The sequence below is a fragment of the Epinephelus moara genome, chromosome 3, assembly GCF_006386435.1.
Source record: "Epinephelus moara isolate mb chromosome 3, YSFRI_EMoa_1.0, whole genome shotgun sequence".
Classification (NCBI taxonomy): Eukaryota; Metazoa; Chordata; class Actinopteri; order Perciformes; family Serranidae; genus Epinephelus; species Epinephelus moara.
Genome location: NC_065508.1, coordinates 17,023,533 through 17,037,844, shown reverse-complemented (window position 1 = coordinate 17,037,844; position 14,312 = coordinate 17,023,533). Strand labels below are relative to the sequence as shown.

Here is a 14,312-nt window from a genome sequence, read left to right as displayed (position 1 = left end):
TAGTTCAATATAGTTTATACAATTGTGTGTTTGGATTAAATGTTTGTGTAATTTACTTTAGTTTGTGCCTTATTTTAGTTGTTTCTGAGGCTGTAAACTGGCAACAGACTCTGCAAAATAAATATAAACTATATTTAAGATAATTTGTGTTGTGCCTGAGTGAAGAGGAGATGGTGCAGTCTGTTTCCTCTTCATCTAGCTCATGTCCTGAACACACTGACTACTCTAATATTTTATTTAACAATACGAAAATATGAATATGAAAGTCAAGTCGGTAGTTTACTAATAATTTACACCAGCCACAATATAAAAGTACTAAATGCATTTGACAGTGTTGCTACCTTAAAGACAATTCAGCTAAATATTAGAGACTCTACAACAAATTGACAATCCCATCATAGCATATGACGGAAGTAAGTATCAAGTTTCTGACACATTCTTTCCCAAGTTACTGTGTGGAGGAGAATGTGTCTACAGGCAGACACACTGACAGACAGACTGAACGACAGATGCCACCGTGACAAATTGAGGCTAGCAGCTGTGTGTTTTTCTAAAATTCCAACCAGTTTTACCCTGTAAAAAATACTATAGAAAAATACAAAATGTTTTGAAACCAGCATCTGATAACAAACATTTCTAGTATTACTTTAATAGTAAAGTTCCCACATGGACTGAAGTAAGCAGGTGCTGAAATGGGCCAAGCTTTGAACTTGTTAATCCTCAGACAGTATATTTAGAACTCAGCCGAGTTCAGGGTGAACAGCTACAGACTGACCGCAACTTTATGGCACATTGTTAACATATTTAACTTTATTGCTGTATTACAAGCTATTAGATGACAAATAAAAACATGATTTTTTTTAGAGTTATGCAGCTGCTAGAGTAAGTATGTAAAAGAAAACACATTTAGATTTGATTGGTTCATGTTCATCAAAACATTAAGTAATAAATCTTCAGTATGCTTCGGGATGCACAACTTATAAACAAGTGGCTCGAGGACCTGAGTTTCAGGTAGTACTTCTGACGCAGTCTATAGATAATCAGTGTTTGGCTTACACTAACGGCAGGGCTAGGATTACCAGCATCTAGAGAAACTCGAGTGACACTATGTACTATGTGAAACATCTACAATAGCTGAGTATTAACGCTGACTATCCAAATAGAAAGTGCTACACACAGAAGGCTCCTTGCAAGGCCACAATGCCCTTCTGCAGAATTTGGCACAGTGATCTAAAGTGGAAATCCGATACGTGAAGCTCAGCGGTGAGTAAAAATAAACTGATTTAACCTAAATATTCTATAATATGCAATGTGAAATCAATTAAGTAAAAACTGCAAAACTTCAAAGCAGTACTGAAACCTCTCTAAGCAAGATATCTGTATTGAAAATACGTTATCTTAATCACAAATTGGTTATACAGTAGAACAAAGACCTGAGAAGAAAGGTGTGGATTGACCCAATACGCCCATGTAAAATGCTGGTGTGGGTAAACTACATCATGCACAGTAAGTGATCAGTTATGGTTTACAAACAGTTATATTTGTAACTGTGTCATAAATAGCAGAGAATGGGTACTCTGCGGGAGATTATCTCCATCTGAACCTGCTATTCATTTTCAAGGAGCAACAAAGTACATATCACATCACGTTTGATCAAATAAGTCCCTAAGCAATTTCCAATCAAACATTTTTAGGTGCTGCAACAGGTCAAATGCCTTTTTTCCTGGAAAGTATGGAAATGGGTGGTTATTTGTGACAAGATAAAGGACTAGTTTAGGTAACATACAAATGATAGTACACTACCCAGAATACTTAAACTGTTCCTATCTTTACTCTCCAGAAGCAAAAAACAAAAGAACCAAGTCTTTAATCTGGAATAACATCAAGCAAAAATATGGTAATACTGGAAGAGACAGGAAGCTGTCTGTGATTTTTTTTTTTTTTGCTAAACCTTCACAACCATATCAGCGTTATTCTGTTTTAGATCTTTAATCTACAAGCCAAGACAAAAATAATCAAGCTCCCATAAAACCAGTAGCTATGGTACAATTAAGTCCAGCAGTTAAGACCACCAGTCCATCCATCCAAAGGATACATGGATGGATAGTTCCAGCATTTGTCATCAAATGAATCTGGGTGCCTCCAATCTTGCTTTACGATGGATCTGTTCAATTCCACAAATCTAGACTACAACACAACCTAGTCGTGGAAATCAGAACAGGACACTGTCTTTTTCACATAACAATTCAACCTATTTCTTTTTCTTTTAGTAAGTATTTAATTATCTTAATTGCAATCAAAGTAAATACTGCCTATCAAAATAAATGTGATGCTGTCAGTGTCAAAATATTATAAAACCTTCATGTAACTGTATCAAAATGCTTTGAGCAATTTGTTACATGTTCATGCAGTAACAATCATCTGGCGTGAGAGGTTTTCTTCTTTGAGACAAAACAGTACCAGAAACCCCCTGAGATATAAATAGATAACAATGCTGACAAAAGCAGCCACCTGTCCTTGTCAATCTGTGCTCAGTCCATGTAAAGAAAGTTACCCAACACAGTATATGTCTACGATGTATTATGCAGCAACAATTCATCACACAAAAAGCTAATTATTGCACATTGTTGACTGAATAAGTTCACTAATACTTTGTGAGAAGGGGCAGTGAGCATCACTTACCGTTCGCAGGAACTGAATCTCTTCCTCTCCATCTGCACCCTCTGCCATTCTCCCAAGGCATTAAAAGCAAAACCTTGAGAAAAATGGGAAAACGTTTGTCTCTGAGTTCTGTAACTCCTGGTGCCTACTTGCCCAACACATAAGGCAGGGCAATGTTGGTGAAGGTTTCTGAAGGGCAATGTGGTGGGTCCTGTGCGTCTCTCCAACTGTGGTATGAGGCAGAGGGATTGACTGTTCATTCCTGCTCATTACAGCATCATAAAGAGGTGGGGCAGCAAGCTGACAAAGCTGAGCTAGCGATTCAAATGCTCCTGTTATGGTATCTGGACCTTTGTTTTTCACCATGTTGTTACATTATAAACAACTGCACTAAGGTAAGATATCAAAATTAAGTGAGAACAATTTAAAATAAATGTTAAATATGAGACAGATTTTATTAACAGACTGAATTGGCAGAGTTTTAACCCTTGTGAAACTTCAACCTTAGGAATATGAAATATATCACTTGCAGTCTTTCCATGAACTTTCCATTACTCTTTATTCATCTCTATTCCATATCTGTTGTGTGAGATATTCTTCTTCTTTACTTTGTTAACTGCTTCTTTCTTTTTAATTAAACTGGACACCTGGGAAATAAAGTAATTAATATAAGGGGGAAAAAATAGGGTGTGCTGCACTGGGTCAAGACACTAGGTGCAGGTAAAAAATCAGGTGTTCTTCAAGGATTGGAATACAGTTCCTGCAAACGGTAAGTGATGCTCACCGCTTCTTCTAACAAAGTATTAGTGAACTTATTCAGTCAACAATGTGCAATAAATAGCCTTTTGTGTCACATTGAGTAAAAAACAATGTACCCTGATGAAGATACTTTACTCTATCTATGAATTAATAAAGAAATTTTAACCACAATCATTTTGGACTGCCTTTTTTCTTGATTAATATAAGGTTATGTTGTTGCTGTTTATCTGTGAACAAAGATACATAAAAGACATAAAACACAAAAGTTGATAAATAATGAATTGCTTAGCTGTATAATTTATGCTTAATGACAGACTTTTATTTTCATTATATTTATCAGTTATATTTATTAATTACAATGAGGGTGTACATGTATTATTTATATTTTTATTTTAAATATACTGCAATCACACTTAACTAATAAATGAGAAACTTTTGCTAGCACATATAGGCTATATATGTCTTATAGCTAGCATTATGCTAATTAGCTATGGCTACCTTGTTTTATTTACATCCCTGGGAATTAACAACAACTCACCTGTAGGATCAGCTGTCTGTCTGCTTTGCTATCTTCTGCGCTTTCTGTTAAGAGTAAAGAAAAAATGAAAATAAATTATAGTAATGTAGAAAACCCCCCAGAATATACACTTTAATAAAACCTACCAGCTAGCAATAACTTAGCTTTAGCTTAACGGTTTCAAAGTTAGCCAGGCGACCGTTAGCCCGTTTAGCCGACTATGTGAGATTAAATATGTAAAACAAAAATCATGCACATCTTCAGCCCATATTTAAGCACGATAAGAACCAAGAACACTGTTAAAAGAAACAAATTTATTAGGTTTTGTGCATAATTTTACCGTTTTATAATAAATAACCATGCATACTTATTAATTTCCTGTGGAGGTCAGCAAAACCCGGAAAGCGCGAGCAGCGTTCCTTTTTTAGGTCATTCAAATTCAGTAGAAGAAGAAAACGGTACGTCGGTAAAATAGTTCCCCCTTCAATCATAAACACAAAGCAGTGTCAGGTAAGAGCTATTATTATTAGTTTTTAACCAGCAGTATGGAAACAGTCAGAATATGCATATTTGCCCATAGGTCGTAAAGCAATGGTATGTTTGCGTTGAACGTTGAAACAGGAACCCAACCGTTGTAACTGGCTCTTTTGTGAATTTAGCTGGTAGCTTAGCTCGCTAGCAGCGCTACGTGACTGTACTGAGTGGCTAATGTTTTGACATTGGTGAATGCTTGGAAATGTTCGTGTCGTTTGTAGTAGTGAACTACCAGACTTCCCAAGTCTATAAAACACAACAACGTTTGCAAGTTGAATGACAGGAAGTAAACACATCAGTTGGCGTCCGTCCGCAGATTAAAACGAGGTTTGTGTGATTTTTTTTTTTTTTAGCCATGGTTTTCTTTTCTTTGCGAAAGGCTTAAAGCTTGGTGCAGAGGAGAAGAATGGATCCCCTCACCCACATGCTTACAGACCCTCTTGATCCAAAAGAAGAAAACAATGGACAAATTACAGAGGAGTGCATGCTAGGGAACTGTAGGCTGAACCTTCCAGAGGACCTGCTTGAGGATGTGAGTTGTCTGACGCTCAGAGATGAAATGCTTTTCATTCCTGCTTTGTTCGTTTGTTCAAATGTGTGAGATACAGTGCAGATAATGCATTCATTTTTCCTGTGTGCCCTATGTTTTATTAGCCTGAAATATTCTTCTCTGTGATGAGCGAGAGCACCTGGAGTGAAGTACTGTCAGATTCCCAGAGGCAGCACCTTCGTCAGTTTTTGCCACAGTTTCCTGACAACAACGTTGCAGAGCAGGACAGCACCATCGGTGACCTGTTCAACAACAGAAACTTTAACTTTGGAAACCCCCTTCATCTCGCACAAAAACAATTCAGAGGTTCATTCTAAGTATCCACTTATTTACCCACAAACACACAACTATATCATGCTGAGTTGTTATTTGAAGCTCTTTGTAATCATGACTCTCATTATCTCCACCCAGATGGTTACTTCAATCCTGAGGTGGTCAAGTACAGACAACTGTGTGCCAAGTCCCAGAAAAAGCGACAACTGTACTCCCTTCAACAGTATTACCACAGACTCTTGAAGCACATTCTCGTCTCCAGAAAGGTATTCTCGTAAATGTTTGAAGCATGAGGCACTTAGCCTTTTGCAGTTAGGCTTAATCTGTCTTCTTGTTGTATTGTAGGAGTTGCTAGACTTTGCAGTTCACAATGGTTTGGACTTTCCGCCAAAAAGAAAGTTACCAACCAAGACTCATGCTGAAATGCGGGAGCCAAGGGTGAGAAGAAGACTGAGCCGCATATTAAAGGAGGTCAAAACTGAGTGTGGAGACAGCAATGCTTCATCTGATGATGATGGTCAGTCTGTTCTTTAATGTCATTGCCAATAACAGTGCCTTTTATTTCTAACGCATTCTTTACTAAGAAGCATGGAAACACTAATTAGAGTGTTATTGCATATGCTTGTAGACATATCATTATGGACACCGGCACCACAATCACCTTCCTCTCCGACACCCACTGTCTCACTCCGAGTTCTTCCCAGCCTCTCCACCCAAGACATGAAGACTACTGGTCAGTGATTTCTGCAATATTAAGATGACGTTTGTCAAATGTTAAAGCACAGTGAATGTAATGTTTGAAAGACATTTTATTTCTTCACAGAAAAAATAGAACTAGGGGAGCGGGACTTGAAATCCATGCTGCAAAACCATCGGGAGAAGAGGAAGCGACAACCAGTAAGTATTGTCAGGAGATGAGAAAACAGATGAGTGCTCATTGGAACAGTATGTCATTAATGGTTGATTTACTCAGGACCATCCGGACTTGATGACCTCTGATATCCATCTTGGAGACATACTTTCAAGAGCGAATATTGGGCGGAAGGGGACCGTGCGTAAGTAAAATAAAAATAAAAAGAATCTTACGTCAAAGTCTGTTGTTGATTTTATGACACACAGTTAATGTTTGTCTTTACTTTTTCCCCGCAGCGCTCTTTGAGCTGTCTCTGCCTAAGAAGAAGATCAAAGATGAGAGACGGAAGAAAAAAATGAGACCAATAAAAGTGGAATCTGAGGATCCCTGTGAAATTCTTGCACCTTCAGACACCCCATCAGCACCACCAGCGAGTATCATCAACTCCCTGCCGGACACACCGTCTACTCCACTGCCCAACATCAAGGAAGAGTGAGTCTACTGCCACACTGGTGTTTAAAGTTTGAGAATTGTGTGTGTACATATACTATATTCACTGTGATACCACCATGCAAGACTAATGTACAGAACCATCATTATTGCAGAATTGTCGAGGAGTCTCAGAGCAGCCCGGCTCCAGTTGAGGAAATAGCTGTCAGTTTTTTCAGCTTGCTGGAGAGCATCTTAAGGGCAGAGAGCTTCACCAGCACTTCAATGGTATGCCCTCACTCCCACATACAGATTATAAAAGTGATCTAATTTCGGACTTCACATTATAATGCCTACATTGTGATCTCTCAGTTGGAGGAGAAAGTTCAGATGTGGCAGTCTTCTCCAGCCAGCTCCCTCAACATGTGGTTTTCATCCGTCCCATGTTGGTCTGACTTGGTTCTTCAAGCCGTGCAGTTTCTTGCAGGAGAGACTAAAGGTAAGTAGCAGCGGTCACTCACACTGAAATGGTCAGGCTTTATCTTTCATCCTTTGTTTCTCATGTGTGCTTTGTTTGTTAATCAGATGGCATGATGGCACTCCCAAGTGGCTTTTCTCCATTTGTGGAGTTTTCTGATGAATCTCAGCAGTGGAGGTGGATCGGTAAGAGAGATCAGATATTGAAATCCCCGACTGATGCTTGGTATTCAGTCTGATTGTATACTTGAGGATTAAAGTCAGTCATTTATTTTAGGCCCCACTCAGGATACAGAGAAGGACCTCAGTGCACTCTGCCAGCTGTGGCTGGACTCCAAAGATTTAGTTATCAAGGTAGAACCATCATTATACTACAAATACAGTTTCTCACCCTGCAGTTTATACTGTGCTATGCTAAATGTAAACAAGCTGATTTGTCTTCCACAGACAGAAAATGAAGACATGCTCGAGATGACTTCTCCCACGCCGAGAGTGTAAGATTCAGCGATTCAAAAAGCATTGCAAACATGTTCTGAAAAGATAATAATTATCTGTAGCCTTACATTTATATAATGAAGTTGTTTTACAGTGTTATATTTCTAACCATGCAGCTCAACTGATTATGTGGTGCGGCCCAGCACTGGAGATGAGAGACAAGTGTTTCAAATCCAGGTTTGTTTGTGCTACTAAAATCTTATTTACGTATAGTATTTTACCTGGACATGAACTTTTAAAGCCAATGTTCTTTGTGTTTGTGTTATTAGGAACAGCAGCGATACAACCAGCCACACAAAGCCTTCACCTTTAGGATGCATGGCTTTGAATCTGTGGTGGGGCCTGTTAAAGGGGTGTTCGATAAGGAGATGTCACTCAACAAAGCCAGGGAGCACACACTGCTCCGCTCAGACCGTCCACCATATGTCACCATTCTCTCTCTGGGTAAGGCCTTCTGTTTAAGTCTAACTCCATTATCAGGCTGTGTGCAATCAGTGTTTGATGGTGTGTGCAAAGAAATCGCACAATTCTGACTTCTGCCCTCTTTCTACTGCAGTGCGGGATGCAGCAGCCAGGTTACCCAATGGTGAAGGAACAAGGGCAGAGATCTGTGAACTGTTGAAAGACTCACAGTTCCTTGCTCCAGATGTGACCAGTGCACAGGTTTTTCTTCTAGTCATTCATCTTCTTCTGTCAGAGTGACTTGTATGTACTTTACATTGGCCTGCAACCTTTAAGTTATTTCTGTCTTTGCCATTTAGGTGAACACAGTTGTCAGTGGGGCTCTGGATAGACTTCACTATGAGAAAGACCCCTGTGTGAAGTATGACATCGGCCGCAAGCTCTGGATTTACCTGCACCGCAGTCGCAGTCAAGAAGAGTTTGGTAAGAAACCATGTGCTTGATTTTAGGGTTAAACTGTCCACCTTTGTAGTTTATTCAAAAGTGTAAAGATCTCTAATCCTGTCGTTTTTGAGCAGAGGCAGCTGATAAGGAGTCATGTGTCAAGTTTAATTATCTACTGTTGTTTGAATAATAGATTGACTTCTGCTTGACACAGAATTCTGATAGATTGTGCTTTTTTAAAACCACTATGAATTTAAACATTTTCAACCTTTTATTACTTCATCCTTGATCCTTCTATCATCTCCGTCCCCTCTTGACTATACTATGATTGCCCTCATGTTTAGAGTAGCAAAGTGTCTCATATGACAGGCACGCAGTCTTTAAGATCACTGTGATGCTGAAGAGAGTTATTCTCATGTTTGGTCTGTCTCCCATCCAGAGAGGATCCATCAGGCTCAAGCTGCTGCAGCAAAAGCAAGAAAAGCTCTCCAACAGAAACCTAAACCTGCATCCAAGCCTGTGAGTTTACTGCAGGAAACACCACACCTTGCTGCACACAATGTAAAACATACACTACTTCTATTTAGCTTATTTACTGTATTAAAAACTCTGTTTAAGTTGTGCTAGTGTAGTGGAAGCTATTGTTTTCACGCTTGGAAGTTTAAGGTGTTGTTTATTAACAACAGTGAAGCTGCAGCTGATGAATCCTAAGCCCTGTGTATGTTTTAGAAGTCTGGAAGTAAAGACGGAGGCGGTAAAACCCCTGGATGTCTGGATGCAGGACAGGATATAGGCTCCAATCCCATGTCACCAACCCCTACAACACCCACCCCAAACACACCTGGGACCCCAAAGTCACCCTTACCCTGCACAGCCACCACGCCGACAAAGACTGGAGTCCCGGAAACAATCAAAACCAGCCCAGGGTTAGTGTGATGCAAAGTTTTTTTCTTATTGACATTGTGCAATACATTCATCCGTGTAATTTGAAATACTTCTCCTCTCTTGTCCTTTCTTGCTCTCCCAGAGTTCTTCTCATGTCTCCTCCCACATTGCCCCAGCTGGGAACCATCTTACCCACCAGTCAGGCTTGTCCACCAGTTTCACAGCCAGTCACATCCCAACACACGGCTCGGATAGTAAGCCACCTGGCGGCAGGCTCCCTCCCGCAGGTACGAGTTGTTTCTGCTCAGCCCGGTCTGGGATCTTCAGCAGGAAGTCAGCAGGCCACACTGGTGCATCAGAGCCCTCATCAGATCAGGATGCCGGTGTCAATGGCAGCCAAAGGCATTTCACAGGTAACCAGATAAAGAGCCGTGTTTGTTGTTTAGTATATTGCAAATGCATGATTAATTCTGTCTGTTTATTGTGTTTATCAATAGGCGGTGGTGTCTGTGCCTCTGAGGAGTCAGTCTGCTAGTAGTCCAGTCCAGGTGCCGACCACCCTGTCTGTTTCTGCTGTAGCTGTGGCCAAACCTCAGGCTGGATCACCTGGTAGTCCTGCTAACAACCCTGCCTCCCCTGCTGTGCTGCAAGGAGTCACCAGCCCGAACATCAAACAGGTGAACCAGTTTGTTTCAACTGGGATATTTGCCAGCTAGGCTTTTATGAACAATTGCCATTTTGCCAAAGTTTAATGACCAGTTAGAGCATAAAACTGAATGCTCAGGAGTACAAGTGCAGAAATGAGTATCCCAGTTCAGTTTAGTTCAGTCTTTTTCCCATTTGGATTTTTCAGTTTTGTTTTATTTATTAAAGGGTTAATTGCAAGGAGACATCCAATTACCACAAATAAAGAATACAGTATATATATAATATATAATAAAGGTATGCATTATCAAACTAGGAGACATTCCAGTACATTATTTTTTAAGTGGTTAGGAGACCAGACATTCTTAAGGGATCTATTCATTTTTCAATGCATCGCAGCGCAAAATTGTCTTATTACGGGGCACTCTGAAAATATATGACAGAGATTTGCATCCTGGCTTCCACACAATCTCCAGCACTTGGGAGACTCTCCTGTAGGATTTTTCTGGTTTTAACAGATTAAGTCTACAGTTTATGGAGCTGAATGTAACAAACAATATTTATTAAAAAAGTAATCAATGTAATTTGCCACGTTAATGGTGACAAGATTTATCTATAGCAGTGATGCACGGATTGCAGTTATATTCGCCAGCACCACAGTTAATCCATGGATTGTTCAGGTCGGATATAAAAATTAACATTGTGATTAATAGCAAATGGGTGCAGTATTAAGTAGCTGTTTCATTTTAAAAGTTTAGTTCTGTTTCCTTTGTACTGTAACTGCAAGAAAATAACTATTTAGTTTTGCTGCCTAAATGTCCCACAATATTTGTTGCAGTGACATCACTGTGTGCATGGAAACATTTACAATTACTTAAAGCAGCATCTCTAATCATTAAAGTAAGTAGTTACAGAGAACATACATCAATACAGTTCATAATATAAAAAGCAACATAGCCTGCAGGGACTGAATGAGGGGGAGTGAAATGTCCATGTGGGTGCAGGTCTCTTTATTGGAGAAAATAATGAATTCAGGTGGGTGGCAGATGGATGAATATTCATACACACAGATTCAGATGATGTTAGAGACAATCCGTGCATCACTAATCTGTTGGTTTGTTGTTGTTTTTTTTTAAAGGTGTCTATCACAGGCCAATTGGGAATGAAGACTGCAGGAGGAGCAGGAATTCCAATAACGGCTACAAACTTACGCATCCAGGGTAAAGATGTCCTACGTCTTCCACCGTCCTCCATAACTACTGACGCTAAAGGACAGACAGTGCTGCGGATCACCCCAGACATGATGGCAACTCTCGCCAAATCCCCCGTCGCAACCGTCAAACTCACCCCTGACTTTTTGGGCACTGCTGCCTCAGGCAGTAAGAGCATATCAGCCACTCTCCATGTGACACCGCCACACTCTTCACCTTCCTCTGCCTCCAGTGCTACATCCTGCACAGGAGAAGTGCAGACCACTAAAGCAGGCCCTGTTACCTCCACTTTGCTGAAGGCTGCAGGAGACACAGCCATACGCCTGATGCCCACTTTGGCTGTCACTGTGGCTGACCAAAAAACTAGGACCTTCTCCAGCGTGACCTCCCCTGACAAGAGCGGCGCCACCATTCGGATAATGCCAGGCCTCGGCGTTATTCCACAGAAACAGGGCCAGACCATCACAATGACAACCACCACTGGCGGTAAACCACTCACAGCGTCTACGTGTGCTAATGTAGTCACCATGGCTGCCAGCGTTGTGGCTGGTGCCAAGGGGATCACAGTGGCGCCTGGAGTCTCGTGCTCACCTCTGACGCTAGGAACAGCTACAGCCACTGTGCGGCAGGTCCCTGCTACAGTCGTCACAACACAAACAGTAAGATAATTATTTTGTTTCTGCACACATTTTAAAGACATTGCAAGATTTTTTTGTGTAGTTTTGACCAGGGGTGCAACGATACAACAATCTGGATCAGTGTATGGGAATATTGATACACAACACCATCTTTAAGAAACGTCTTTACTTTGGAATTTCTATGGCACTTCTTCATAACCATTTCCATCCTCCAACCTCCTTCCTAAACATTCAAACAGTCCTAGCGACATAGCACCAGGCAAATAATAGTAAGCAGCCAAAAAAAGATAATGAGGACATTCACTGACATTAATCACAGGCCCTTCAATTTAATCAAATCAAAACTGTATCGTGGCACACTTTCTGATACCAGGTATCATTGTCCAAAAAAATAGGTGCATATTGTGGTGAAACTTGTGATTTACACCCTTAATTTTGTCCATCTTTTCCATCACATGAGGTATATAATTTAATATAATTACAGCTGAAGTACATCTTAATGTTTCATATTTTAATCTTAAGATTTTTAGCTCCACTTAAAATGGTGTGTAGCTCAAAAGAATGTCAATTATAGTCAGTTGCACCTCTCTGGATGTACATGTAATAACCAGCATGGCCTCTAGGTGTCACTGTTTCACTGTGTTGGCACCTGTGGGAACACTATGTTTGTCCTCCGCCAACATCTGGATGACAAAAGCCAGCAGTTTAATAAGTGATAATGTACATACACTATGTCAGAATACTAAACACACATTTGTTACATTAATGCTAATGACAATAAAACTGTACAAACAAAAACAATGACAGACCATTATAACATATCAGGCTTATCAGATAAGGGATGTTGATAAGGGCGGTGCTCTGAGTGCTCTATTGTTATGCAGGTTCAACCAAATGTTTGTCTGTGTCACTCACCCACATCATGGAATGTCAGTTAGTGGGAAATAAAGAGCACCAGCACTTACGGTGAAGAGATGCATGACTATGCAACACAACACAGATATGTTTTAATGTGATCTGCGGTGAGATAATAGATACAGCTTCTGCTTACAAACAGTCACAGTTTCCCCCCAAAAAAGGGAAGTGGTCATTTGCAATTGGATGTCAGGTGTGAGCTGCAAGCTGAATATAGATCTGATCTAAATTTAGGTATCTAAATTCAAACTGTTGGGTTTAAATGGGAACTTGAACCTAAAACTACTGGGTGCTTCCTCCTAAATACCTCAGAATAGTTCATTTATTGATTTGCATAGTTTCCTCCAGAGAGAATCAGAATCCATCAACGAGGGCTTTGTTTTTACTTGAATGACTGTTGATGTGTGTATTGATCCCTTTTCACTAGTTATTCAAGAAACTTCCCTCAAACATAAAAAACACGTGACTCAGATACAATCCTCTTTGTCTTTTTTTTTTTTTTTTTTGGCAACACTACAGGGGAAGTTACCTGCACGGATAACTGTGCCCCTCTCTGTCCTCAACCAACCACTGAAGAGCAAGAGTGTCGTGACCACACCGATTGTTAAAGGAAGTCTAAACACAAAGTAAGTCTCATCATCTGCACTGTTATTTTCTCTTTTTAAGGCCTTTTCCAGACAGAATGGATGACGAATTTGATTGTAAAGATCAATTCAAACTCATGCTGTAAAATCAGTTGTAAAGATTGCATTATTTAGTGATTTCCACCATATTATTTCTTTTAAGGTGCTGTGGGATTATGGGCTTTGAGGTTTAACCTCTACTTTGTGACTACTTGTGTTTGAAGTATACATTTTGGAGTGTCTTAAAGGTCTAGTTTGTAAGATTTAGGGGGATTTAGTGACATCTAGCAGTTAGGATTGCAGATTGCAACTGAATCTTCTCCTGGTTAGGATTCCCTTAGTGTTCATTGTTCAGAAGGTTTTTACCAGGAGCTGAATTATTCACAGAAGTCTCTTCCTCTCCAAAACAAACAGACCAGGTGATTTAAACTGGTAAAAACACAGAGTAAAGCAGTTTCTTGTTACAAATCAGTGTTTCTCTAATGCTGTCTGGCAAGTCAGAGACTAGCTGTCAGCCCAGCACCTGATATTGTGTGTTCACCTTTTTTGTCTGATAACTTAAGATCCGCACATTTAGGAGGATTTTCCTGGGAACTAAATTATCCGCAGAGGTATCTTCCTCTCCAAAACATACTTTTAAAACACTTGCATTTTTCCGACACTCTCGTCGCAGAGAGGCTGCTAACTGCTGTGGCCAAAGTGAAAACGCGAATGCCCCTATCTAGAGCCAGTGTTTGTTTTGTCTGTTCTCGGCTACTGTAGAAACATGGCAGTGCAACATAGTGATCTCTGTATACAAGGACCTGCTCTGTATATACAGTCAGGTCCATAAATATTTGGACAATGATACAGTTGTCGTCATTTTGGCTCTGTACACCACCACAATGGGTTTTAAATGAAACAATGAATACCTGCTTAAAGTGCAGACTCTCAGCTTTCATTTAAGGCTTTTTTCAAAAATGTAGTATGAACCGTGTAGGAATGTCAACCATTTCTTCACA

General features: G+C 40.1%; 2 protein-coding genes across 10 annotated transcripts in view; one reads left to right on the top strand and one right to left on the bottom strand.

The window, feature by feature from the left end:
* LOC126383935 (ryanodine receptor 1-like) overlaps positions 1–2,898 on the bottom strand; it is a 50,892-nt gene extending 47,994 nt beyond the window's left edge. For all 7 annotated transcript variants that reach the window (XM_050034697.1, XM_050034715.1, XM_050034724.1 and 4 more), the window contains exon 1: positions 2,683–2,898. In XM_050034697.1, the coding sequence (XP_049890654.1) occupies positions 2,683–2,730 (48 nt within the window). In that variant the 5' untranslated portion in view covers positions 2,731–2,898. The remainder of the gene's footprint in view (positions 1–2,682) is intronic.
* Positions 2,899–4,388: 1,490 nt separating this feature from the next.
* nfrkb (nuclear factor related to kappaB binding protein) overlaps positions 4,389–14,312 on the top strand; it is a 12,505-nt gene continuing 2,581 nt past the window's right edge. Inside the window, exons 1-24 of one of the 3 annotated variants that reach the window (XM_050034775.1) lie at positions 4,389–4,447; positions 4,851–5,003; positions 5,126–5,327; positions 5,433–5,560; positions 5,640–5,811; positions 5,923–6,027; positions 6,118–6,191; positions 6,268–6,349; positions 6,444–6,639; positions 6,753–6,864; positions 6,949–7,075; positions 7,162–7,239; positions 7,331–7,407; positions 7,501–7,547; positions 7,665–7,725; positions 7,818–7,992; positions 8,105–8,211; positions 8,310–8,433; positions 8,834–8,913; positions 9,127–9,320; positions 9,422–9,692; positions 9,777–9,956; positions 11,063–11,794; positions 13,208–13,314. In XM_050034775.1, coding sequence (XP_049890732.1) covers positions 4,878–5,003; positions 5,126–5,327; positions 5,433–5,560; positions 5,640–5,811; positions 5,923–6,027; positions 6,118–6,191; positions 6,268–6,349; positions 6,444–6,639; positions 6,753–6,864; positions 6,949–7,075; positions 7,162–7,239; positions 7,331–7,407; positions 7,501–7,547; positions 7,665–7,725; positions 7,818–7,992; positions 8,105–8,211; positions 8,310–8,433; positions 8,834–8,913; positions 9,127–9,320; positions 9,422–9,692; positions 9,777–9,956; positions 11,063–11,794; positions 13,208–13,314 — 3,557 coding nt within the window. In that variant the 5' untranslated portion in view covers positions 4,389–4,447; positions 4,851–4,877. Of the gene's footprint in view, positions 4,448–4,824; positions 5,004–5,125; positions 5,328–5,432; positions 5,561–5,639; positions 5,812–5,922; positions 6,028–6,117; positions 6,192–6,267; positions 6,350–6,443; positions 6,640–6,752; positions 6,865–6,948; positions 7,076–7,161; positions 7,240–7,330; positions 7,408–7,500; positions 7,548–7,664; positions 7,726–7,817; positions 7,993–8,104; positions 8,212–8,309; positions 8,434–8,833; positions 8,914–9,123; positions 9,321–9,421; positions 9,693–9,776; positions 9,957–11,062; positions 11,795–13,207; positions 13,315–14,312 lie in introns of all 3 variants that reach the window. The other 2 variants (XM_050034763.1, XM_050034769.1) reach the window with 2 other exon arrangements.